The sequence below is a fragment of the Babylonia areolata genome, chromosome 22 (genome assembly GCF_041734735.1).
Source record: "Babylonia areolata isolate BAREFJ2019XMU chromosome 22, ASM4173473v1, whole genome shotgun sequence".
Classification (NCBI taxonomy): Eukaryota; Metazoa; Mollusca; class Gastropoda; order Neogastropoda; family Buccinidae; genus Babylonia; species Babylonia areolata.
In genome coordinates, this window is record NC_134897.1 from 3,345,466 (window position 1) to 3,363,664 (window position 18,199).

Sequence of the window (18,199 nt, forward strand, 5' to 3'; positions counted from 1 at the left end):
ACGAGGGAAGGAAAAAAATCGGGTGGGAGGAGGGGGAGGGGGGGAATTACTGTGTACGCATACGAGTAAGTGAAAGAGTGTGTGTGTGTGTGTGTGTGTGTGTGTGTGTGTGTGTGTGTGTGTGTGTGTGTGTGTGTGTGTGTGAAAATTACTGATTTAAGTTTTGTTTAAAAAAACAAAACAAAAAAAACATAACAATATAACATATTTCTAATGAAAAACTAACAACTATAACAGCGAACCAACCGGACTATTTAACAAGGAGTTGAAAAAGTCATACATTAGCAATGGACTGCTGAAGATCGTCAACACTCTCTGTCTGTGTCTAGCATTATATGTATTTGTGCGGGCGCGCGCGCGCACGTGAGTGCAAGGGAAAGATATAAAGACTCCTGTCAGCGCGCGCAGGCAGCAGTCGCCTGTGCGTCCACGGGGAAACAGACCTTCGTCGATGTTTGCGTGATTCGTGTCGTGTCGGTTCCGTTTCGGAGCCGTGCATATAATTACCATATGGAATTCTAGCTTATGAATTTCCTCATTCTAAGCCAGTTCCGTAAGCAAACCAAGTGCTGCTCGGATTGCATATGCAAACCAGTATTTAACTGCAATACACGTGTTTAAATTGCCTACTAGTTAAAATGTACATTATATGAACCAGCATACTCATTCTGACACAGAGAGAGAAAGAACGTGCACATTTTATGCTCTCCCTCTCTCTCTCTCTCTCTCTCACACACACACACACACACACACACACACACACACACACATTTTATAACAAGCAAAATGCGTCAGGAATCTTTATTCATTCAAAAAAATCGAGATCAGTGTGAAAGAGAGAGAAGCAATCAAATCCCTGTAACAGACATAATAAACATACCTTTTGTACACATACGGGCAGCGCGAACTTAGTGGCACACACACACACACACACACACACACACACACACACACACACACAGGGCAAGAGATAAAGAAAGGGTGTGGTAATCACCGAGTGCTAAAAGCAGGCCCCAGATTAATATATCCAGTGGATCGCGGAATCCAAACCAGACGCCAAATGCAGCATCATACTTTAACCCATAACAAAGTCTGAAGAATATAAGTATCAGTATCAGCAGCTCAAGGAGGCGTCACTGCGTTCGGACAAATCCATATACGCTACACCACATCTGCCAAGCAGATGCCTGACCAGCAGCGTAACCCAACGAGTCTGAAGAACCACGGGCAAATTGGAAGTGTATAATACTTCTCATGGGTTTTCGTGTATTTTGGGAATCATGTGAGCAGAAAACAGATTAGCTTCTATAACCATTCACAGTCAAAAGGATCTCAATGAAGGTTAAAGCAAAACAACAACAAAACCAACAACAACAAAACAAAACAAAAACCCAGCCAAACAAAGAAACGAAAACCAGTGGGGGTGGGGGTTCATAGGTCCCATTGTCTTTCCGGCCAAAGGGGGCAGTGAATTCATGTTCACAGTGTCTAAGGCCACAAACCCTATCTCTGGATCAGACGTTTAGCGCTCCCTCAACCCCTGTCTGTTGATAGTCGTCCACATTGTCTGTGAGGTCGACTTTGACGTATACACATGAACCAAAAGTGCACCTCTGTTCCTCCCATCCCACTCTCCCACAATCTCAAAAGATCCCATTGCCACGAAAAGCCTGCATTTGATTGTGTCATTTTCTATCAGGCGGGGGGAACGAGCAGAGAGCTGAGCACCTTTACACTATTTTGAACAATTGTTTGAAATGACTTGCATCTTCTTAGTGCAGCCGAGCGCTCACATGGCTACAATGACTGCTACTGCTTAACTTACAGCACATGCCGTAGAATATGACAGCTGTGCTACAATGACGGTATCCAATCATTGACCTGCTGATGTAATTCGTGTGGTGCGACGCCTTTTTTTTTTTTTTTTTTTTTTTTGAAAGCCCATTCTAAAACAAATGCTCCAAACATTATCAAACAAAGTCTATGTTTCATTCAATGCCAAATTATGTCTGTTGCGCTGCATTTATACATTAGTGATTTTATTCTCTTTCCTCCGCCAAAAAGGTTTGACGTTGAAGGTTATTTCATTTTATTTCTTCGTCACATATAATGCTATATTATTTACTCTTACATGTGATCGCTTGTTGATAAACCGCAAACCCACTACAATTTGCATACTGAAAATAATCAGAAACTTGCAAGGTACAAAGCAGATTCTAATTGTCAACACTTAACGACAATCACCCCACGCTTTTGGCATTGCTGGCTTGGGCCGTGTTGAAATTTTCTGACACACACTATTTAACTAATTATATCTTCCATTGGATCAGTAAACTTTAAGTATCATATACTGGTAAAATTGTGGCAATTCCTTCTTTAAATATATACTATTAGTGTTGCCTATGTTAAACTGATTTTACGCAATTAGCAATTTTCAGATGCAAAGTCGTTAAAAGTGCTCAGTTTCAGGTGACTTAAATTAAGATTATAAATTTATCTTAAATAATCAACACTTCATTTTATACTCATTAGAAAAAGGTGGTGTTGAGCTCTTTTATTTGCGACAAATCTGATGTAAATTGGTTCAGGAATCATTTAGAAATCTATCATTGAACACCTATCAACAAACACAAATTTGCCTAATTTATGCTGAGCCAATGGCGATTTGCTTGCAGCCCCCCGGTGTCGTCAGAGTGATTAGCGTGATCTGCGTAAGTAGCGTGGCGACTGTAGCAATGGTCAGTTTGACAGGTGTTGTGCTTGAGCCTACAGCCAGTGGTTCGCACACAAGGCCTTCTGCCTCACACCATTCTGCACTGTGCTGTGTTCTTCCTTTCTTCCCATAATATTGTCAAATAAAACAATAGAAAACGTTTTGTGACTGGCCTCTATAATTATGTCCATGGCCTGTGCGAGGATATTAATATTTCTGTCCTTTCACTCCTATTATCCAATCTAAATCCAATATTCAAAACAATAACCCCTTTCCACGCAACGCCATTACATACTTGGCACTGCGAGCAGGGCCCTACACGGACAGGAGGTAGTATTAACAGTCACTAGGAGAAGAGAGAAGACAGTGCAGCAGGTTACCAAGTCCACGAAATGAAACGTCGCCCCATCAACATGGTCCATCCAACCTCCTCCCCAAACTCCCGACGATATCCGGCCCTGTCTCCTTTTCTTCTCATAATATTGCAAACTAAGACAACACAAAGCCCTGTGTGACTGGCCTCTATATGTCCTTGACCTGTACGAGGGTATTTCTGTCCAGTCATTCCTATCATCCAATCTAAATCCAAAATTCAAAACAGCAATAACCCGCTTACCACTCAACTCCATCACACATGTAATGCATTGTAACACTTTTTTTTTCACAGGCTTTGTCTGTGAAATTCGGAAGAGCGCGACGCCAGTGAGTGTAGTACCATCCGCAGGCCTACATTTTTTTTTTTATCTGTCTGCAAGTGTGCTGAATTAGTTTTCTATCAAAGCGGATTTTTATTCAGATTTTCCCCAGCAACACCCTTTTGTTACTGTTGGTTCTTTTATGTGCGCAAAGTGTATGCTACATTCGAGACTTTGGTTTATTGTCTCATCAGAAAAAGAAAAAGAAATTAAAACCTAGACCACCACTCAAGGTCTAGTGCAGGAGGGATGTTAAAATCCAAGTCTACATGTGGGACTCTTCTAGCCAGTGGACGCTCGCTTCCCAGCCGGTTGGCTCATCACCACTTGGCCGCAGCTCCATTTCCTGAAGAACTGGCTTTGTTTCTTTCTCTGCACCTGAGGTTGGACAAAAACCATGCAAAACTGAAGTTGTGTGCCTTTGTCTTGCCAAGAGTGACAGTTCTTGGTTGATGGTTGGTATTTGTCTCGTTTAGTTTCCAGACATACTTTTTCAGTGTTTTGTGTTGATGTGTCATATCTTTCGGAATCTGGGTTACTTTCGTTTTTGCTGTCATTCCATGTCTATTGATGATTGTTTTGGAGACAGACTACACTGTTTTACTGCTGCATGGAAATCAACTATTTCTGAAGCGAACTAAGAAACTATTCCTCAAACCGGACAAGGTATGATTCCAGATTCTTTTAGGCCTGTCCTCGCACATTGTGCACACATGGGTCACAAAGCATTCCTCAGACAAATCAGCATTGCGCAGCCCCAGTTTCTGTCACGACAAACGCTCATTGTGGTTCCTGCGTTGTATCAGTCCAGATCCAGTTCTTGCCCGCCACACTGCTGGCCCTTCAGCTGTAGCTCACTCGCCGAAGAGCATGTCTTTGGGCAGGGGTCTGGGTTTGGACAGTCGGTTGTTGGACGATCGTGTCCTGGAGTCATGAGGGCGTGGCTTGTTGTCGTGGGGGCGTGGCCTGCTGTCATAGGGGCGGGGCTTGGCGTCAGGGGAGGAGCAGATGGACGGGAGGTGGCTGTCACGTGCATCCAGATGAGCGGAGGGCGTGCTCATGGCTCGCTGAAACAAGAAACTCATTTGGTTTTCCTGGTCTGGTGAAATATTTGCCCAGTCTTCATCTCTATAGTAAGGTATGTGAACTGCATGTATGCTCACAAAACAGATGAGTGGGTGAGGGGGTTGATCAGAACAGACATTTTCAAAACAAATCATAGACCTTTTTACAATTCATTTTAGATTTCTTGGTTAATTAGATTTATGTGTTCGTGTGTCAGTTATCAGGTTAATTCTAGAACTGAATCAGGGTGTTCTTGTTGTTTGACAGCAAACGATTTTATAGACAGAAAGTTATCCAAAAAAAACTAAAAAAAGACAAATAGGTGCGCGCGCGCACACGCACACACACACACAAACACACACACAGACTGACACATATCAAACATCGGACGAAACGCCCCGTGAAGGATTTCATACCAGAAGGCAAGAAACAGTTTAGATCTGAAGCACAACTGCCCACCATTGCCCCCCTCCCCCCCCTCTCCCCCTTGACCTAACCTGTACTGAAGGTGGGTGGATAGGAGAAAAGAGTCTCCCACTTAAGCAAGCACACTCGCAAGTGGGTGGAGCTTGTATTCAGATGACGAATGCACAGAGAAAATAAGAAAAACTGGAAAAACAACAACAATAAAAACCCAAACGAATAAAATAAAACAAAAATCAACATTCACTGAAGTGTTGAGCCAAGTATAAATAAGACTCCCTGTTAAGTCTTCCTTAACAAATACAGACACACACACACATCCAGGTTTACTGTGTACTCAAGCAAAACTACAGGCAAATCTCTCCCTCTCTCTGAGCATGTGCGAGCGCATGTGTATGTGTGTGCGTGTGTACGTGTGTGTGTGTGTGTGTACACGTGCGCACATGCTTGCGTTTGCGCTTATGCGCGTCTTATTCATTCATTAGTTAATTAATTCACTCACTCAGTCCTTGCCTCTTGAATAACATTCTATTCCCTCTGATTACGCTTTTGTGTGTGTGTGCATGTGCCCCTGTGTCTGTGTGTTTGTATGCGTGAGACGAGAAGAGAAGGAGGGGAGAGAAGGCCCAACCCACCTGCCGTTCAGACGGCAACAGGGGCGACGCCTCCTGCTCCTGGAACAGGATGACCGGTCCTGAGGGCTGGGTTTTCTCCCTTTTCCCCGTGCCCTGGGGGAGGCCACTACTGGCCCCGTTCATGGCAGAGTGCACCGTCCCTGCAAGTGGGTCTTCACAGTCACTGGAACACTGTAGTGGTAGTAGTAGTAGTAGTAATAGGATCAACTGCAGCAGCAGTTACTAGTAGTAACAGCAGTAGTAGGTCTAGTGGTAGTTGTAGCAACAGCAGTCATAGGTCTTAGTAGTTGTAGTACAAACAGGAGCAGCAGAACATTCATACACACATATAAAGTACTCTCTTTTTTGTACTACTTCACACACACACACACACACACACACACACACACACACACACATATATATATATATATATATATATATATATATATATATATATATATATATATATATATATATATACATCTTAGTAGTCAATCCCAAGTTTAAAATATTGGTATCTACATATATCGCAACCACTCCCTCACCTCCAACTCCGACCCCAACACCCCCTCCCCTCCACACACACACACACACACACACACACACACACACACACACACACCAGCAGAATGGCTGGTCTGCAGTTTGAGACCCCCGACAGTGCCGGAGCGGTCCAGGTGAATGGGCTGTTTGTCGGTGAACATCCGGTTGAAGTTGGCATCACGGTTGATCAGCTCCAGGCGGTATCGCTGGATCTCACGCCGCAGTCTCTCCAACTCTTCGTTCTGGCTCTGAGCACATAGTGTTATCAATCGATAGATGATGGTGACGATGATGATGATGATGACGACGATGGTAATGTTGATGATGATGATGAAAATGATTGTAATAATGTTACAAAAAAAAAGAAGAAGAAAAGGGATGATGATGGTGATGATGATAATGGATCCTTATACAACGCCATATTATAAAAAAAAATAATAATAATAAACAGAAAAAATCTTTACAACAACGAAATGAATGATAAAATCTTTTTAGTATAAAATATTCTTCATTTTACATTACTTTTTTGTGTGGATATTTCACACACACACCAAAATGCACCTAATAAACTTCACACACACACACACACACACACACACACACACACACACACACACACACACACACACACATGCGCGCGTGCAGACACACACACACACACACGCACGCACGCGCGCGCGCACACACACACACACACACACACACACACACACACACACACACACCAGAACGGTACTCGGTAAATCAATAATCATTCAGTCGATGGATTGATCAATCAATCATCGTGAAACTGAAGGAGATTAACCAGTCCATGCTTTCTCGCCGAAATTAGTCAACATTTTCTGGGTGAAATCAGTGGATATCATGTGAATGAGCGCTTGACAGAAAGACATTTCAGTCAGCAGTGGATCCAACACTGTCTCAGGCTGACGGAAAAAAGGAGAGGGAATGGACGGTAGTCACACAGACATAACAGCAGAGAAAAAAACATTTGGCTGACATCCATTCCAGAGAGTTTCCATGGATGGCAATGAGAAAACTACTGACATTCTGATGAAGTGAAGAATATGCATGGTTGCAGTGCGACTGGGGGTGTACGTACGTTTATTGGACTGCATAGCAGTGTAGTGTTTAGGCCCAACACTCGGCTTATATCACAGATTGACATAAGTTTACATTTGGGCCAACAGCAAAGTGAGAGCTGTATTATCAATGGCTTCTCCAGTCAATGGGAAACCATTTACAGCTTAGTCTTTTGTGAAGGACTATGACTCTCAAACTAGGAGGCAAAATTGCACTGGCTCTTAGTGCTGCAGCCTTGTGGGCTAGTTGGCCTTTGGGAACCATCCCAACGGCAACTGTCCTAAAACCCTCTTGGCCGAGAGAGTGGGGATGTAACTTGGGCAAGACACTCTCCACTATAATCAAATTCTAGCCCAGATAGTCGGAACAGCAGTTGCCTCCTCTGCTGTTCTGATGGTCATTGTCGGACACGACTGACTCTCATATATATAAGTAGTGTCGTGTAGTGTGGTGTAGTGTAGAGTAGTGTCGTGTAGTGTGGTGTAGTGTAGAGTAGTGTCGTGTAGTGTGGTGTAGTGTCGTGTAGTGTGGTGTAGTGTAGTGTCGTGTAGTGTGGTGTAGTGTGGTGTAGTGTAGAGTAGTGTCGTGTAGTGTGGTGTAGTGTAGAGTAGTGTCGTGTAGTGTGGTGTAGTGTAGTGTAGTGTCGTGTAGTGTGGTGTAGTGTAGTGTAGTGTCGTGTAGTGTGGTGTAGTGTAGAGTAGTGTCGTGTAGTGTGGTGTAGAGTAGTGTCGTGTAGTGTGGTGTAGTGTAGAGTAGTGTCGTGTAGTGTGGTGTAGTGTAGAGTAGTGTCGTGTAGTGTGGTGTAGTGTAGTGTCGTGTAGTGTCGTGTAGTGTAGAGTAGTGTCGTGTAGTGTGGTGTAGTGTAGTGTAGTGTAGAGTAGTGTCGTGTAGTGTGGTGTAGTGTAGTGTCGTGTAGTGTGGTGTAGTGTAGAGTGGTGTCGTGTAGTGTGGTGTAGTGTAGTGTCGTGTAGTGTCGTGTAGTGTAGAGTAGTGTCGTGTAGTGTGGTGTAGTGTAGAGTAGTGTAGAGTAGTGTCGTGTAGTGTGGTGTAGTGTAGTGTAGTGTCGTGTAGTGTAGTGTAGTGTGGTGTAGTGTAGTGTAGTGTCGTGTAGTGTGGTGTAGTGTAGAGTAGTGTGGTGTAGTGTAGTGTAGTGTAGTGTCGTGTAGTGTGGTGTAGTGTAGAGTAGTGTGGTGTAGTGTAGTGTAGTGTCGTGTAGTGTGGTGTAGTGTAGAGTAGTGTCGTGTAGTGTAGTGTAGTGTCGTGTAGTGTGGTGTAGTGTAGAGTAGTGTCGTGTAGTGTAGAGTAGTGTCGTGTAGTGTAGAGTAGTGTCGTGTAGTGTGGTGTAGTGTAGAGTAGTGTAGAGTAGTGTCGTGTAGTGTGGTGTAGTGTAGTGTAGTGTCGTGTAGTGTGGTGTAGTGTGGTGTAGTGTAGTGTAGTGTCGTGTAGTGTGGTGTAGTGTAGAGTAGTGTCGTGTAGTGTAGTGTAGTGTCGTGTAGTGTGGTGTAGTGTCGTGTAGTGTGGTGTAGTGTAGAGTAGTGTCGTGTAGTGTAGAGTAGTGTGGTGTAGTGTAGAGTAGTTTCGTGTAGTGTGGTGTAGTGTAGAGTAGTGTAGAGTAGTGTCGTGTAGTGTGGTGTAGTGTAGTGTAGTGTCGTGTAGTGTAGTGTAGTGTGGTGTAGTGTAGAGTAGTGTCGTGTAGTGTGGTGTAGTGTAGTGTCGTGTAGTGTGGTGTAGTGTAGAGTAGTGTCGTGTAGTGTGGTGTAGTGTAGTGTCGTGTTGTGTGGTGTAGTGTAGTGTCGTGTAGTGTGGTGTAGTGTAGTGTCGTGTAGTGTGGTGTAGTGTAGAGTAGTGTCGTGTAGTGTGGTGTAGTGTAGTGTGGTGTAGTGTAGTGTCGTGTAGTGTGGTGTAGTGTAGAGTAGTGTCGTGTAGTGTGGTGTAGTGTAGAGTAGTGTCGTGTAGTGTGGTGTAGTGTAGTGTCGTGTAGTGTGGTGTAGTGTAGAGTAGTGTCGTGTAGTGTGGTGTAGTGTAGAGTAGTGTCGTGTAGTGCCCACTCTCCCTGGACCTTATCCTCAGTAATTTTGGCCTGACCACCCGAGTAGAGGTGAGGGTGGATGGGGTGCCTGACCACCCGAGTAGAGGTGAGAGTGGATGGGGTGCCTGACCACCCGAGTAGAGGTGAGAGTGGATGGGGTGCCTGACCACCCGAGTAGAGGTGAGGGTGGATGGGGTGCCTGACCACCCGAGTAGAGGTGAGAGTGGATGGGGTACCTGACCACCCGAGTAGAGGTGAGAGTAGATGGGGTACCTGACCACCCGAGTAGAGGTGAGAGTGGATGGGGTGCCTGACCACCCGAGTAGAGGTGAGAGTGGATGGGGTGCCTGACCACCCGAGTAGAGGTGAGAGTGGATGGGGTACCTGACCACCCGAGTAGAGGTGAGAGTGGATGGGGTGCCTGACCACCCGAGTAGAGGTGAGAGTGGATGGGGTGCCTGACCACCCGAGTAGAGGTGAGAGTGGATGGGGTGTCTGACCACCCGAGTAGAGGTGAGAGTGGATGGGGTGCCTGACCACCCGAGTAGAGATGAGAGTGGATGGGGTGCATGACCACCCGAGTAGAGGTGAGAGTAGATGGGGTGCCTGACCACCCGAGTAGAGATGAGAGTGGATGGGGTGCCTGACCACCCGAGTAGAGATGAGAGTGGATGGGGTGCCTGACCACCCGAGTAGAGGTGAGAGTGGATGGGGTGCCTGACCACCCGAGTAGAGGTGAGAGTGGATGGGGTGCCTGACCACCCGAGTAGAGGTGAGAGTGGATGGGGTGCCTGACCACCCGAGTAGAGGTGAGAGTGGATGGGGTGCCTGACCACCCGAGTAGAGGTGAGTGGATGGGGTGCATGACCACCCGAGTAGAGGTGAGAGAGGATGGGGTGCCTGACCACCCGAGTAGAGGTGAGAGTGGATGGGGTGCCTGACCACCCGAGTAGAGGTGAGAGTGGATGGGGTGCATGACCACCCGAGTAGAGGTGAGAGAGGATGGGGTGCCTGACCACCTGAGTAGAGGTGAGAGTGGATGGGGTATCGACGTTTTTTAAAACGGCACTTCTCAACTTCTACTCTGTCGCTAAAGGCTGTTTACATTTATTTGCTTATTTATCACTATTGTTGTCTTTTTATTTATTTATTTGTTTGTTTGTTTGTTTTATTATTATTATTATTATTATTATTATGATTATTATAAAATTATTATTATTATTATCATTATTATCATTATTATCATGATTATTATTATTATTTATTCATTGATCTTTTCTTTTTTATTAATGATATTATTATTAGTTAGTTAGTTAGTTAGTTAGTTTAGTTTAGTTTAGTTTAGTTTATTTTGTACGCTTATTGTTGACTTCATCAAGTTTTTGAGCCTTATGCATATCATTATTAGTAGTAGTAGTTCTTTTTTTTTTCTTTTTCTCAAGGCCTGACTAAGCGCGTTGGGTTACGCTGCTGGTCAGGCATCTGCTCGGCATATGTGATGTAGCGTATATGGATTTGTCCGAACGCAGTGACGCCTCCTTGAGCTACTGAAACTGAAACTGAAACTGTTTACCCACGTACGCCCGACAACAACGCAATGCACGGCTGACTAGGTGAGCCCCAGTAGCCGGAATCGTTGAACTGCCATGCACGACTGAACACGGAGAGATTGTGTCGTAACAAGAGACGGTTTAATCCCATTTTCAGTCACCGCACAGTCAGAAGTTTGGGCACAGACCAGGCACAGCTGGGGAGAAGAAAATAGAAGGTGGATGCAGTCATTGGAACGTGACTCTGTCTCACCTGGTCGACTACAATCCCATCGAGACTGATGGAGAAAGAAAAAAAATCCGGTCGAGAATGACGTTTGACACAAACAGCTGCTACTGTATAACATTTTCAAGTTAGCAGAGTTCAGTTTAAGTATCTATTGGCTAGCACCCTTATGGTCGAGTTGTTCACATTCTTAGGATAAGGGGAATACATGTATGTATGTAGATTTTTTATCTGTGTGTGTGTGTGTAGATTTTTAATCTCTGTGTGTGTGTGAATTGCACGAGGTATGACAACACTAAAAGGTTTCTTTTTATTTAAAAGATCATAGCTATGATCACCTGCCATCTGATTCCTTCACTTTTCTCTTGACGTCCATGCGACTTACACACTGGATTGGATTTCACCATGTCAGCGGACGTTTCCCTACCCTGCAGTTTTGCTTGTTTGTTTGTCTTCTTGTATGTGTGTGTTTTTGTTGGGTTTTTTTTTTTTTTTGAGGGGGTGGGGGGTGGGGTGGTTAGTTTTTTTTTTGTTGTTGTTTTTTGTTTGTTTGTTTGTTGTCGTTTTTTTTTGGGGGGGGATTGTTTGTTTATTTTCGGGGGAAGGGGTGGGGGGTACGGAAAATCAAAAGCCTATGACTGTAATGTTTGGTCAGTAATTTCCGCATGCACACACACACACACACACACACACACACACACACACACACACACACACAGATATATATATATATATATATATATAGAGAGAGAGAGAGAGAGAGAGAGATGAAACACACATGTAAAACACACACGCACACACTCACACACACACATACACACTCTCTCTCTCTTCTTCTCTTACACACTGACATGCAAACACTCAAACACATGCACATAAACATCACTAAAAAATGGAAAGACGTGAAACTGAAGAGTACTATGTACGCGGGCACCGGTAAAGTGTTCAGCAATTTGTACTATGCAAAAGTACATTTTGAACGAAAAATACATCTATTTTTCTTTCAGTCTACCGACCTGGGAAAGAGCCGACCCATTCCTGTTTGCTTTCTGCCCGTTAACCATGTCCGCCATTTTGCGGTTGAGCTCCCTCTTGAGGGCCTTCAGGTCAGCCTCCAGCTGCCTGTTGCGGGCCATCAGCTGCTCTCGTGCCTTGCTGCTCTCCTCCAGACTGCCCTGCACCTGACGGAGCTCCCGCTCCAGGCTGTCTCTGCTCTGCTCCAGGTCTCTGATGGCGTCGCCACTCTCCTGGTCCCGGCTCCTCAGCCTGTGTTCCAGGTATTGGATCTGTTTCTTCAGGCGGTCCATGTCCCGGTCTCTCCTGGCCACCTCCTCGCTTTGGGAGGACATCTGATCGGTGACGCCTCGCCGGAGGTTCTCGATGTCCTGCTGAGCGCGAATCAGCATGTCTCTGAGGTTCTGGCACTCCGTCCGCTCCTCCCGGAGGTGGCGCTCGCTGTCCTCCACCCTCTTCCTCCAGTCCTGCTCTTTGCTCTCAAACTCTCCGGCCAGCAACTTGCGTATCCTGTCCGTGTCTCCCGTCTGCTGCTTCAGCATGTTTTCCTGCTCCTGCCGCAGTCTGGAGATCCTGGACTCGGCGTCGGAGATCACCTCGCTGATCTCCAGCTCGTAGGCGTCTTTCAGGGCCTGCATCTCGATTTCTCTCTCGTGGTTGCGCGTGAACAGCATGTGCACGACCTGGGTCAGTTCCGCCACCTTCTTGCACATGCGGAACTCGAAGCTCCGTTTGGGCTTGTCGCTTCCGCTTGTGATGGCCGCCAGGCTTTCCATGGCGAACTGCTGGCTGAATCAAGTGCCCTCTGTGCTGGCAGGTTTGTGGCGAATACACAACTTTACATGTAAATAAATTTGCACAATAAATTTAAAGCGCTGGGGGAGAATAGCCTCAGGGTTCGCTTTACACCTTTGTTCGTAAAGATTGCAACAAAAAAAAAAAAAGTGTTATGATTCATATTGTGCGTCGTTCACAAAGTGGGGGGTGGGGTGTGGGGGGTGAGGGGAGGGGGGGGAACCAAAAAACAGAGAACTGTCAACAGCCTTGCGATGAAAGCCATTAATGTATGTGAACTTTCCACTTCCGATTGGTATTGGTAACTGGTTTTATCATACACATCATTCTCCTCGGAACAGTCCAGCAGCTCAACTCAAAGGCAACAAAAAATGGAACTCCTGTTTTTGTCACGGCAAACAATCAATGAATGAACCACTCAGATGATTTGGCCTTCGTATCATGCACGTGCACTGACGCAGAGAATGTCAAAACAAAATCTGCCTGTAGGCCCAACACAACCTGAGCTCACAATCAATGGCCTGTTCACTTTTAAAAAAATAAATAAATAAGAAAGAAAAAAGAAAAAAAAAGTAATAATGATAATAATCACAAGCTTTCAACTGAATAACAAGAATCGCTTGTCTTCATGGCTGAACGGGTTATATCACCAAACTATTGACTGGATCACACTGCCAGAAAAAAAGGAAGCTTGGTTGTCGGTTTGATCCAATGCCAGGGTGACAACTGAATCAAATACTCCAGAACTTGTGGTCATCAAATGCTGTCACATCTTGCAGCGATCTGACGACAGAATGTGAAAAAGCCTGGTGGAACTGCAATGTGTTCGTCAGTCTGAAACAGAGGTTTATGATAACAATATCATCATCATCATCATCATCATCATCATCATTATTATTATCATCATTGTTGTTGTTGCTGCTGCTGCTGTTGTTGCATGGTTTTGATTCTCTTATAGAATCGATAAATTTAATCCAAAATACAAATAGCACACACACACACACACACACACACACACACACACGCACGCACGCACGCACGCACGCACGCACACACACACACACACACACACACACACACTGACACGCACGCACGCACGCACACACACACGCACGCACGTACACACACACACACACACACACACACACACACACACATACTTACACACACACGCGCGCGCGCGCGCGCGAAAAAGAGAGTGGGACAGAGAGAGTTCAGAACTGTTTATTCAGTGGTCCGTTGTGAATTGAAGGGAAGGAAAAGATCCCCCGATAACGTTTCAGCACACATGCCTCAAAGAAAACCGCGGCCGATGTCTACAATGCCAAGTCTCTGAAAGAGACACAGACGAACGAGTCCAGAATCGACAGAACATAATCGTTCATACGAATTTATGAATATACGAACATACATGTATAACACACACACACACACACACACACACACACACACACACACACACACACACACAGAGATCGTATCAGAAGGAATAATCAATCTCTATGAAGGATTAATATTTTGAACAACTGAGTAAAAACACTCATAAAATATCCAAAATAAGCACACGCTTAAACACAAATCAATATAGACTATCTCACGAAACAGCTGTTTCCATACATTCAGATACTTCGCAGTGTTGAACAATATCAGTTAGAGGCAGAATGTATTGAGATCAGATCAGTTTAAAACTGGGGAAGCTTTCGGTAATATGTAGATACACACAAGTAATAAGAGAGAGAGACAAAGGAAGGTTGAGGGCGCGGGGAGGGGAGGGGGTAGAGGGGGGGGGGGAGAGAGAGAAAGAGAGCAAACTGAAAACATGTTTAATCAAATACATGCCAAAGCCCTTTAATGAAGAGAAAAAGACAGGCTAGAGAGAGACAGACAGACAGACAGAGCAATCGATCTGGACCTATATATTATGTCATGCTCTCCAAACACTTACAGCTTCGGTTTCACACAATCATACACTGCAAACATTCGACTCGAATTACTGACAAGCACAGACCTGCTGGTGCTATTATATGGCAGCTTGTATTATATTATTCTCGTCTGTTATAGTTGTCTGCTGTTCGTTTCTCACACACACACATACACACACAGACACACACACACACACACACACACTGGAAAGGAAGGGTGAAGTTGGTATAACCGTGCTGACCCTGACAGCGCCCCGTGCATGTAGTCAGTGCCAGTGAAATATTACCTGCCACTCTTGTGCATGCATGTATGTGTGTAGTGGGCCGTGGGCGCTTCGCTATGTGTGAAGGACAGCTGCGGGACAGAATGTCACCCCCGGTACAGAATGTCACCACCGGGACAGAATGTCACCCCCGGGACAGAATGTCACCCCCGGGACAGAATGTCACCACCGGGACAGAATGTCACCCCCGGGACAGAATGTCACCACCGGGACAGAATGTCGCCCCAGTATACAGAATGTCACCACCGGGACAGAATGTCACCACCGGGACAGAATGTCGCCCACCGGGACAGAATGTCACCACCGGGACAGAATGTCACCCCCAGTAAAGAATGTCGCCCCCGGTACAGAATGTCGACCCCGGTACAGAATGTCACCCCCGGTACAGAATGTCATCCCTGGTAAAGAATGTCACCCACCGGTACAGAATGTCATCCCCGGTACAGAATGTCACCCCCGGGACAGAATGTCGTCCCTAGTACAAAGAATGTCACCCACCGGGACAGAATGTCATCCCCGGTACAGAATGTCACCCACCGGGACAGAATGTCACCACCGGGACAGAATGTCGCCCCAGTATACAGAATGTCACCACCGGTACAGAATGTCGCCACCGGGACAGAATGTCGCCCCAGTATACAGAATGTCACCAGCGGGACAGAATGTCGCCCCAGTATACAGAATGTCGCCACCGGGACAGAATGTCGCCCCAGTATACAGAATATCACCACCGGTACAGAATGTCGCCCCAGTATACAGAATGTCGCCCCAGAAAACAGAATGTCGCCCCAGTATACAGAATGTCACACCAGTATACAGAATGTCACCACCGGTACAGAATGTCGCCCCAGTATACAGAATGTCACCACCGGTACAGAATGTCGCCCCAGTATACAGAATGTCGCCCACCGTATACAGAAGTTGGTATAACCGTGCTGACCCTGACAGCGCCCCGTGCATGTAGTCAGTGCCAGTGAAATATTACCTGCCACTCTTGTGCATGCATGTATGTGTGTAGTGGGCCGTGGGCGCTTGGCTAAGTGTGAAGGACAGCTGCGGGACAGAATGTCACCCCCGGGACAGAATGTCACCCCCGGTACAGAATGTCACCACCGGGACAGAATGTCGCCCCAGTATACAGAATGTCACCACCGGTACAGAATGCCACCCCAGTATACAGAATGTCGCCCCAGAAAACAGAATGTCGCCCCAGTGTACAGAATGTCGCCCCAGAAAACAGAATGTCGCCCCAGTATACAGAATGTCACCACCGGTACAGAATGTCGCCCCAGTATACAGAATGTCACCACCGGTACAGAATGTCGCCCCAGTATACAGAATGTCACTCCAGTATACAGAATGTCACCCCAGTATACAGAATGTCACCACCGGTACAGAATGTCACCCCAGTATACAGAATGTCACCCCCGGTACAGAATGTCACCCCAGTATACAGAATGTCACTCCAGTATACAGAATGTCGCCCCAGTATACAGAATGTCACCACCGGTACAGAATGTCGCCCCAGTATACAGAATGTCGCCCCAGTATACAGAATGTCACCACCGGTACAGAATGTCGCCCCAGTATACAGAATGTCACCACCGGTACAGAATGTCGCCCCAGTATACAGAATGTCACCACCGGTACAGAATGTCGCCCCAGTATACAGAATGTCACTCCAGTATACAGAATGTCGCCCCAGTATACAGAATGTCGCCCCAGTATACAGAATGTTACCCCAGTATACAGAATGTCACCCCAGTATACAGAACGTAACCCCAGTATACAGAATGTCGCCCCAGTATACAGAATGTTACCCCAGTATACAGAATGTCACCCCAGCATACAGAATGTCGCCCCAGTATACAGAATGTCGCCCCAGTATACAGAACGTAACCCCAGTATACAGAATGTCACCCCAGTATACAGAATGTCACCCCAGTATACAGAATGTCGCCCCAGTATACAGAATGTCGCCCCAGTATACAGAATGTCACCCCAGTATACAGAATGTTACCCCAGTATACAGAATGTCACCCCAATATACAGAATGTTACCCCAGTATACAGAACGTAACCCCAGTATACAGAATGTCACCCCAGTATACAGAACGTAACCCCAGTATACAGAATGTTACCCCAGTATACAGAACGTAACCCCAGTATACAGAACGTTACCCCAGTATACAGAATGTCACCCCAGTATACAGAATGTCGCCCCAGAAAACAGAATGTCACCCCAGTATACAGAATGTCACCCGATACAAAAATGTTACCCCGGTACAGAATGTCGCCCGGTACAGAATGTCACCCTGCGTCACATATTCATTCTACAAGACTAATTGTCGCCATCTTACTATGGGTCGGGTCTTACTGGTGTAATCTAGCTAGGAGTACAAAGTGGAGAAAGAAGTTGAGTACACCAAAATCATGAACACCTGTGGATTAAGATGAAGCATCTCGAAAACTGTCGAAATCAAGTTTTGAAAACTCATGATGGTAATGCGAGCACAGGAATATATAGCCGTGTCTCTTAGACACTTGTCCCAACAGATGGGAGGCGTCATTTGGAATGCGCTGTGTGGGTTAGAGGTACTACTTCTAGTGTCTTCGGTGAACGAAAATAGCAAAGACACAGGCCCGCCAACATTGCCCCACTGCAATGTCATACCGCTGCATCATCAACATCACCATCACCATTATCACCATAATCGTCGTCGTCGTCATCATCATCATCATCATGGTCGTCATCATTGTCATTGTTAGTTAAGGAGGACGTCGTTCTTTCAACATTGGAATACTACTGTACTGTCAGTATGTCAAAGACCAGGCGTATTTTCGTACACCACCACCACCACCACCATCAGAATGCATCACTACCATCGCTGAAACTAACCCTGTCACTGGCAAAAAGATGTACGTGTTAGTGATCACCATTATCTCCCAATTTCATCTTGTACTCCTATATCACAAAAAAATGTGACAGTCAGACCAGACCCAAAACCATACATTAACATATGGCGAATATTTTTTTCATCGTTGCCGGTGGACGTAAGTATGTGACCTGCCAGTAAAAAAAGAAAAGAGTCATCACGGTACAAACTGTCACCCAAGTACCGTGGTGACACTCTGTCATGGAACGTCATCGCTGGGGAAGGAGACAAAGTTCAGATTATTTGTCATGGTACTGACAGACGGTATAGTTAGGATGTCACTCTTTGTTATCAAAGCGCACGGT

The 18,199-nt window shown here is 45.7% G+C and overlaps 1 protein-coding gene across 1 annotated transcript in view; it reads right to left on the reverse strand.

Moving 5' to 3' along the window:
• Positions 1 to 798: 798 nt before the first annotated feature.
• LOC143297303 (uncharacterized) overlaps positions 799 to 18,199 on the reverse strand; it is a 19,121-nt gene continuing 1,720 nt past the window's right edge. Inside the window, exons 2-5 of the mRNA XM_076609577.1 lie at positions 11,961 to 13,587; positions 6,136 to 6,304; positions 5,532 to 5,671; positions 799 to 4,475 (exon numbers count right to left, since the gene is read on the reverse strand). Coding sequence (XP_076465692.1) covers positions 4,263 to 4,475; positions 5,532 to 5,671; positions 6,136 to 6,304; positions 11,961 to 12,734 — 1,296 coding nt within the window. The 5' untranslated portion in view covers positions 12,735 to 13,587 and the 3' untranslated portion in view covers positions 799 to 4,262. The remainder of the gene's footprint in view (positions 4,476 to 5,531; positions 5,672 to 6,135; positions 6,305 to 11,960; positions 13,588 to 18,199) is intronic.